The following is a 10,029-nucleotide window of genomic DNA, read 5'->3' on the forward strand; positions in this document are numbered from 1 at the left end:
ATGGCCTGATGGGATCATTTATCAATGTCGATTTTAGTGTTTTAGAAAGCATTTATTGTTTTAATAAATAAATGTGAGTCATAATAGTTTTTAAATTATTTACTTAACCTCAACATTTACTTACCCAGAAATTATGTTTTGCAACTATTTTTATAAATTATATTCTATAGACCTGATTAGGATTTTGTATCACATAAACATGAATCATATAAGTGAACTAAAAATATTTGGGACACTAATGAGCTAGACAATTCCTGTGATTACCATAAGGGACTCCTCATTCTTCCCAGTGTACTTTTAAATTAGTAGAAGATTTTACTATGCCAGAAAATGTAGAGAAATTGGGCACAGTTTCATTTACATTCATATTAAATTCTTTAAGTACCATAATGTCACGTAGAAATTGGAAATGTCATCTATCTCTGTTCCTTCTGTCAAGCTACACGTAAATCATCCCTGATAGGTAAGACTGTTTCTGTTTTCAAAGATTTCCATGGCAGAGGGTATATATAGCTTTACTTGCTAAGTATTTCAACTATAATGCCACTATGAAAATTTCTGGAAAGTTGTATTTAATGTTTATCCTCCATCACTTATGATACAGAGAACTCTCAATTATGTTCTCTAGTGAAGAGGAAACTTCCATACAGAGTTGATTCACCCTCTGGGATTTTCCTTTATCCCTGTAATGAAATCTCCTGACAGAAATGAGGGAGTCACTAGTACCTACAGACAGGCTCCAGGAAAGTCCTGGGACAGAGTTAGGGAAGTTGCTTATCTCTTCATCTTTTTTAATATATATTTTTATTAGTTGTTGATGGACCTTTATGTATTTACATGCAGTGCTGAGAATCGAACCCAGTGCCTCACACATGCTAGGCAAGTACTCTACCAGAGCCCCAGTCCCAGCCCCTCTCTTCATCTTTTAATACCTTCTAAGATTTCAGTCAGAAGACAGCCCTAAGACTGATGGAACTACAAGTTCTTTGTAGAAAGAAGTAGAATATAAATAAATAAAAATAATTCTTTATCTAAAATATTTTTCTGGTAGCTTCCTCAGTAAATGTTTGTTGAGCAATAAAGAATAAAATTTCTTGGGCTGGGGATGTGGCTCAAGCGGTATCGCGCTCGCCTGGCATGCGTGCAGCCTGGGTTCGATCCTCAGCACCACATACAAGTAAAGATGTTATGTCCACCAAAAACTAAAAAATAAATATTTTTTTTAAAAAAGAATAAAATTTCTTTTTCTTTTTTTTTTGGTACCGCAGATTGAACTTGGGGACACTCAACCACTGAGCCACATCCCCAACCCTGCTTAGCATATATTTTTTTCATGTGAAATTGCTTTTTATTGTCAAAACAAAAGTGCTTGACAGTAATCACTGAGAGGAGGAAATTTATTTGGGGCTCACTCTTTCAGCAGTCTCAGTCCATAGTCAGCCCAGCTCCTGCTCTGGGGCCAAGATGAGGCAGAACATCGTCATAGTGGCAGAAGGGCCTAGAGAAGGAAATCTTCTCCACTCATGGCAGCTGGAAAGCAGAGAAAGTGAGGAGCCAGGGACACAGTGGCCTGCCCCCACTACCTGCCTCCTCTAACCATGCCCCCTGTGTAATCCATTCAAATTATTAATCCATGTATGGATTAATTCAGTGATTAAGTTATATATATGATCTAGTAATTTCACCTCTGAACATTCCCAAACTAACACATGAGCTTTTCAAGGAACATTTTATATCCAAGCCATTGCATTAAATCTAAAAATTGAGTTCTAAGAATTTGCATTGTTATGTGAGCACTGAATAGCAATGGAAAGTAGATGTGAAAGACATTTCAAAGAGAGAATCTTCTTCAGGGCAAATGATATGTTGCATTTAAGACAAAGTTAGAAATACAAGTTGACTTTTAAGATTTTTAATGTAGACATTGGGGCAAAGATATCAATATAAAAATTAAGTAGCATGATGAGAAATAGGTTTGCAAGTCAAATGTGAAAAGTTGACTATTAGACACAGTAAGTTTGAATATGACTAGAATTTAGGGAAGTTAGAAGTAAGGATCTAATTTACTCGGTTTCCAAGTAAGTATATAAATATTAATATTCCTAGAAACACACACTTACTTACCCATTTAGCAAACTCTTAGTCCTGGCCTGCCATGTTGCCATTCAGGGCAGTAGTTGAAAGCACAGGCTTTGCAGGGGTAGGGTGTATAGCTCATGGGTAAAGCACAGGCTTAATGTGCTAGGCCCAGTTTCAATTTCCAGCACCAAAAAAAAAAAAAACTATTCAAAGCACAGACTTTAGATTCAAAGTATCAAGTTTTTGAATCCTCACAACTAACAAGCTTTATGACCTTTGCTTGTTTCTTAACTTTTAAATTTCTCTGTTAATTCATTTTCTCATTTGTAAAAATGGGATCTCACTAAAATTCAATCTTTGAATGTACCGGAAGCAGTACCTGGCAGATAGGAAGCTCTGTGAATGTGTTAGATGTTACCATCCCCATCACCAAGCTCTGCTGCTAAATACTAAATTATAAATATATGAAGATGAATAATAAGGTGGTTCACCATCCACTGGTAGCAGCTTATTATTCAGAGATGAATATTTGTAAAGGCAAAAAGTCAAGTGTATATTTATTTAATGATTTTGATCTTTTTGATTATAAGATTTGTGGGAATTTATTGCTATGGATCGTTGAGACAGTTGTCTTGAGTAATAAGTAAATAGCTTAAGCATCAGATTTTGCAGGAGACATTTTCTGGTTGGTTAATGCTCTACAGGGGCCATACTTTTCACTCTGATCTCAGCTGTACTCACAGGTGGTTTTCCATCGGGACTAATGCGTTAGTTTTTGCCTTTAGTTACAGTTGGCATGGATGACTGCCACGTTAGTCATTTTGGTTTTTCTCTGTTTCATTTTTTTCTTTCATTGGGAAGCAGTAATTTTTAACACAATAGCCAGGCAAGGTGGTGCACATCTATAATCCCAGCAGCTCGGGAGACTGAGGCAGGAAGATCATAAGTTCAAAGCCAGCCTCCGCAACAGTGAGGTGCTAAGCAACTCAGTGAGACCCTGTCTCTAAATAAAATACAAAATAAGGATGGGGATGTGCTCAGTGGTCTAGTGCCCCTGAGTTCAATCCAGGGAACCTCCCCCCAAAAAATAAATTAATTAATTAATTAATTAAGCACAACAATTTATTCTGTCTTGTCATCACCACAAAATAAAGCTAAAATAAAATTTGAGTTTGCTGGCATGGAGGCAGTGATAGGCGCTCACTCCTCAGTCAGTGCCACTGAGTTGGAATAAGTAGTCACCTTTTTAATACATTGGTTCTGTAACCGAGACATGCATGTTTACCGCCACCTGCTTGCACCAGCCGCAAGGAATATTCAGCAACTTACTATAATTGGTTAGTGAGCAACATGACCTTTCTCTCAAGCCTACATATTTATCATAAATAGCTTTCTAATTTTAACTTTTCACTCAAATATCGGACACTTAAGAGACTGAAGTTTTAAGCTGCGTGTGTGGCTTATTTGAAAAAAATCAAAGCTCAAGTTATTTTGGAATTGTTAAATTTTTTGGTGATTTAAGAAGCACAAATGAGGTCAAAGGACAGAAGCCAATTCTGAATTAACCATTTTTAATACTAAGAAGTTGATTTGATCTCGGTTCTGATTACTTTTTTAAAAATTTTTTTTAGTTGTTGTTGGACCTTTATTTTATTTATTTATATTTGGTGCTAAGAATCAAACCCAGTGCCTCACACATGACAGGCAAAGTGTGCTACTGCTGAGCCACAGCCACAGCCCTGTTCTGACTACTTTTTAAGACTACATTGTGGGGCTGGGGATGTGGCTCAGGCGGTAGCGCGCTCGTCTGGCATGCGTGCGGCCCGGGTTCGATCCCCAGCACCACATACCAACAAAGATGTTGTGTCCGCCGAGAACTAAAAAATAAAATATTAAAATTTCTCTTTCTCTCTCTCTCTCCTCTCTCACTCTCTCTTTAAAAAAAAAAAAAAAAGACTACATTGTATCTACTCTTTACCTGGGACTCTTGAAATGTTCTCTAACCAAAAGCAATATAATTCTTATACTTTAAACAAACAAACAAAAAAGATGGCCACAGCAGTTCTGTGCACAGATCATTTCAGCTAATGAAGCATAAAGGATATGAATGAATAAAATACAGTCTATACACCACCAAGACCAGTCTTGAATATACTATACCAAAGTGACATTGGAGAAGTTCATGTTACTTTAAATTTCTAGAGTTGAACTCCCCTGTCAAGCACTGAATGTGCAATCTCAAACATGCTTACTGGGCCTTGGAGTGTGGATCAGTGTTAGAGTGCTTGCCTGGTATTTTTGAGGCCCTGGGCTCAATCCCCAGGCCTTCCCTCCGCAAAAAAAAAAAAAAAAAAAAATGGACACTATAGCTAAGAAACACAATTACTCATGAAATTTTCTAATAACAAATATCATATCTGTTTAAATGAATATGCTTTTATTTATCTTAAGGTCTTCTAAGTATTTTAATGCTTAATGCTTCTATGCCTTTAAAATAATTTTTGTTTTGCTCTTTTTTTATTATGCTAAAATATATATATAACAAAATTGTCCATGTGATAAGTTGTGTTTTTAATTATAGAACTTTTAATTATGACAAAATATGTATCACTAAAAATTTGCCATCTTAACTATTTTAAGTGTACAATTTAGTAGTATTAAGTATATGTACATTGTCATGCATTTAACCTCTAGAATATATAATAAAGAAATTAAAAATTTCAGATGTGGTCTATTAGTGACTTTATTTTGCACATCAAGATGATATTTTTGTTCGAAACATGAATATATGTCTCACTGATAAAGATTCAATTTTAGATTTGGAAAAATTACTTAATGGTTTTCTCTCTCTCTCTCTCTCTCTCTCTCTCTCTCTGATAGGAGTGAGCTGAGTCGACAGAAACTTCATACCCAAGAGCTGCTTTCTCAGCTAGAAATGGCAAATGAAAAGGTAGCTGAGGTAAGATAATGACTCCCTTGGGAAGTACTTTCTACTGCAGCTTGATACATGTGTTAAAGAATTTTATCTACACCAAATCCAAATTAATTCTCTACCTGGAAATAGCCACATAGAAATCATCCATAATCTTAAAAGTCCACCCATAATGTAATGTGGATAAAAGCTTTGAAAGTCTGTGATTCATCACCTGTAGATGATAAAAGGTAGAAGTCTCATTTCATAGTGTCATTTGTTCATTGTTTCAGAGGATTATTGGGATTCTCATTATTCCCATGCATTTCTAAGATTATTTTATTTAATCCATTTCCCTCATTTTGTTTTAATCCATCACAAAAGACCCACAGAAAATATTTTTGTTTACTGGAGTGTGTTAATATACATTTAGATTGATATCTTAAAACTAAATGTAACAAAAGTTCATTATTTTTTCCTTGAGGCTTTAAAAACTTAAACAATTTCTGTATGATAACTGAAACTTTCCAGAGCTCTGGTTCTTCACTGGATGTTCAAATTTTGAGTGTGTTTTTTAGAATTTCATTAATGGTTGACGAGGTTCACCTCTGTAGTTTACTATAGGAGCCACAGTGACATCATGGCTCTTAAGCATCATGGCAATATAAGCTGCTATCGGCAACTTAGAAAACTAGGAAGAGTTATTAAATGTCCTTAATTTAATTCCTACTTCCAGAAATCTGTTTTAATGAAGTAAGGAAAAAATGAAGATTTTCAACATAGTGATGTTGATAATATTCAAAGATCAAAAGAAACCAAAAGTATCCATTGGGGGGGAAAAACAGTTGTTTTTATTGTGATTTACAGTCTGAACTGTTTCTTAGCCATTATGACAGCAGCACAGATGAATGTACATGATATATAGTCTAATTAGAAATAGGAAAATGATTATTATAAATGATGTGATTTTATTCCTCAAGTTTTCTCTAATGTATGATGTACCTCTTAAAATTTTAGAGTACCTATTTTGCTGCAGTCTGGCTGGGCACAACATCTTGGTAAATTGGTACAACCAAGTTAATTCTCTATAAAATTTAATTTCGCTTTTGGGCATAATGAGAAATAAAGTAAGTTTATTTGAGCAGGATAATCCATTATTTCAGTGTTTTCTATTACTAGGCATGGCATTCACTCTGATCATTTGTATGCTAGGACTTGTTAGGCATTTTCTAACCACTCCTGATTGGGCTTATATTTTTCTCTCAATTTAGATAAATGCCAGAAAAACTGTCTAGCATTTCTAGTTGCACAAAAAACAATTTTTTAGATGTACTGTGACCAGGCAGGTAAGTATGAAGAGAGCAAACACATTTTTTAAAATATTGTTTTAGTTGTAGATGGACACAAAATACCTTTATTTATTTTTAGGTGGTGCTGAGGATTGAGCCCAGTGCCTTACACATGTGAGGCAAGCGCTCTACCGCTGTGCTACAGCCCCTGCCCTGAGAGCAAACATATTTTTAATTGATAGGTTAGTTGAACTTGTCTGCATGACATTAAAATCAGTGACAGCTTGGTATTGATGCTGTCTTTGTAGTTCTGCCATAGCAAAGTATTACAAACTGGGAGTGTAAACAGCAGAAAGTTATTTTCTCACAGGTCTGGAGGCGAGGAGTCCAGAATGGCAGTGTTGGCATGTCACCCATGTGAGGGCTCTGAAGGAGGATCTGGACATGCCTCTCCCCCAGCTCCTGTGGCATCAGGCATTACATGGCTTGTGGGCCGTGTTCTCTGTGTCTTGCCATGGTTTTCCCTTTGTGCATGTCTGCCTTTGTGTCATTTCCCATTGTAATGTGACATCAGTTATATGGATTATGGCCTGTCATAATGATCAGATCTTAATCATCTGCAAAGACTCTTTCCAAATAAGGTCACATTCACAGGGACTGGGGGTTCAGATTTTAGCATGTTGACTCTAGGAGCCCCTGCAGAATCCAGGTGTTCTAGGGATGCACCCCTGCTCCATGGCTGTGATGCTAAGACCCAATAGTCCTTGGGTCACAGTCTCTCCAGGTGGTTCTGAAGCAGTGCTCTAGCATCTCAAGTTAACCAAGCAAAAACTGAAAGTCTTGCTCTTAACTTCTAACTCACTCTGCTTTTGAATTTCTTAATTTGCTTTTTCTGGTGGTATAGAAGGGGAGAAAACAATTTATAAAGAATGTAAAACCAGCTTTATACTTTGAAGCACATATCTTGGAAAATGTAAATTTGGAGATAATAGTATCTTTTATTTTTAAGTGGGAATATGATGTCCAGATAGCCGCAGTCTGGCTGGGCACAAATAACCGAGCCACCATGAAGCACTTGTAGGTTCAAACAGCAACTCTTTATTCCCGAACTCTCTCCAGCACTCTCCACACACGTTCCCCGGGAATACCCTCACCCTCCACTCTCTGGGAACTCCTGTACTCTCTCTCCCCGAACTCAACCGGAACTCCAAAGCAGCAGCAAAGGTCTATATACAACTGAATACACAGCTCAACTTAACCATCATCTTCTCAATGGCTCGCTGGCATCACCTCTCAACCACTCCCTCTGGCAAAATGCCAGGTGCCACCCCGACTTGGCTGTGGCTCTCAACACAGATTTTTCTCCACAAAACATTTCCATGTCACATATGGCTTTCTAATTTGTTTTATATTTTCTCTTAATAGAATGAAAAGCTAATTCTAGAGCATCAAGAAAAAGCCAACAGACTTCAAAGGCGTCTGACTCAGGCAGAAGAGAGAGCGGCTTCAGCTTCCCAGCAGGTAGGGAGCATGCTCATTATCCCCAAATAGTGAACAGTTGGAGTAGATCACTATTAAGACATAGTGGACATGCTCAGACCTCCCTAGAGCTAGTAGTTTTATTTTTACTTGATTAATGTATTTAAAATTAGTCCCTTTAATACTCATGATTGAAAAGTGAACTTTAAAAACAAAAATAAATCTTAATATCATCCAGTTGTCATCTGTATCTAGAATTACACTATCCAATGATAGCTGCTGGCCATAAGCAACTGTTTAAATTTAAATCAATTAAAATTAAGAATTGAGATTCTCAGTCAAAGTCGCCAGATTTCAAGAGCTTAGTAGCCTGGATCACTATGGGAAGCCGTAGTGGACGGTATGGATATGAATATTCTGACGGCAGAACATTCCTGCCATCAGAAGAGGACCTGCTAGTCAGCACTGCTCTAGACTCACAGTCTGTCTAAACCTAGGCAGATGCTCGCCCCCACATAGATAAGATTGCTCCAAATATTTCATATTGCACTGGCTTTAAGTAGAAAAATTATTTCACTTACGAGTGAACTGTACTTAATGCACATTTATGTATAACCAAATAAAACTAAAATACAATATGAAAATTGTCAAATGGGAAATAGAATAGGAACATGAATCAAATAATTTCTCATAATACATCTTATAACATCATATAAATGAAATGGGCCAGAGGTCAGAGGTCAGGGAGGCAGCTCAGTGGTAGAGCACCTTCATCATGTGCACCTGACCATGGGTTTCACCCTGCACTAATAAATACATAAAATGGGCCATTTGTAGGAGCAATAGTCCCTCCTATTTGGAATGAAATAGACCTGTTCAGTGGTAACAAAGAGACTAGAAGCAGTTGATGGACAGGTGGATGGAGCAACAGGCAACAAAAAAGAATGCAGCTGCCATATTATTAATTATATTTAAGTATGAATATACTGTTTCTATCAAAATAAGTATTTTTCTTACATAGGAAGACTGTGGCCTAGTGCCATTAAGAAGCCATGTGACTGGGCAATTTCAGCTTCCTAATCAATTTCCTGTTTGATATGGGATAGTAACACCTCCGTCATACAGTTATTGAAAGATGAAATAGAACTAAATAATTAGACAGCTATATGTTAAATTAATTTCTGTATCATTAATACTTAAAGCTATGTTCCTTTTTTAAATGGGGCTTTGCTATATTACACGGTCTGGCCTCCAATTCCTGGGCTCAAGTGATCCTCCTGCTCAGCCTCCCAGGTAGCTGGGCCTCTACATGTACAACGCCATACCTGGCTAACACATTTACCTTTTAAAGAAAATGCCTACTTAAAACCAACCACCCTGCATTGAACAGTGAAAAGGGTATAATTATAGAATCTTAATTATATAATCCATGTGACATCTCATGAAGTTTCCCTCCTGATAGAATTAAACCTAAACAGTCCAACACTTGTTCCTGCTGACATTTAAACTCACTAGTGGCAAAGTTTCTACCATTCCTTTTGAGAGCTCTTTTATGTTTTGACAATTACCACTTCACATTTTTTTCTCCTTCCATTCTGTTTTTATTGGAAGATAAGAAGTAACCACTTAGCATTCTCCCCATACAAAAAAGAATTTCTGCTCTAGAGTTGATTTTATTTTTATTTTAAATGAGACCAAATGATAAATTTTCTCTTATAGGACATATGTTCATTTTTTCATCTTTACCTTTGCCTTCTCTGACTGCTTTCCAATTTTCTCATTTTTTTTCCAATTTTTTTTCTTCTAAAAACTGGACATTGCTCTTAGAAAGAATGTCCCACATGGGCAAGAAACTAACTGAAACAAAGGAGTTAAAGGGCTGTGGGTTCCTGTGTGGGGTCCGCAGGAGCAGTGCACTGAGCAGCCCTGAGTGCTCTTCGGACCACCTCTGTCGGTGTGTTCTTCGTCCAGTCCTGTGTAGTACTCTAAACTGTTGAATGCCACACTGCATTCTTTTAACAGAACCATTTTTTAAAATCAGTGTGGTAAAGCCTTTCTGTGCAGGAACACAAAAGCTAGAAACTACAAAAAAGAAAAAACGTTGAATAAATGTAACCATATGAAATTTCAGATGTCTGCATCTAAGTCAAGTCATACAGCTAGGAGTGTAGCTCAATGGTAGAAAACTTGCCTTCCATGCACAAGGACCTGTTGGGAGCCCAGCACCGGGAAAAAAAACATCATAGAGCAAGTGACAAACTGAGAGAAACA

General features: G+C 36.9%; 1 protein-coding gene across 3 annotated transcripts in view; it reads left to right on the forward strand.

The window, feature by feature from the left end:
• Sclt1 (sodium channel and clathrin linker 1) overlaps positions 1 to 10,029 on the forward strand; it is a 172,694-nt gene that overhangs the window by 149,906 nt on the left and 12,759 nt on the right. For 2 of the 3 annotated variants that reach the window (XM_078020706.1, XM_078020705.1), the window contains 2 exons: positions 4,960 to 5,038; positions 7,705 to 7,800. In XM_078020706.1, coding sequence (XP_077876832.1) covers positions 4,960 to 5,038; positions 7,705 to 7,800 — 175 coding nt within the window. Of the gene's footprint in view, positions 1 to 4,959; positions 5,039 to 7,704; positions 7,801 to 10,029 lie in introns of those variants that run through there. The other variant, XR_013425526.1, reaches the window with a different exon arrangement.

This window comes from Ictidomys tridecemlineatus, chromosome 9 (assembly GCF_052094955.1).
Source record: "Ictidomys tridecemlineatus isolate mIctTri1 chromosome 9, mIctTri1.hap1, whole genome shotgun sequence".
NCBI lineage: Eukaryota > Metazoa > Chordata > Mammalia > Rodentia > Sciuridae > Ictidomys > Ictidomys tridecemlineatus.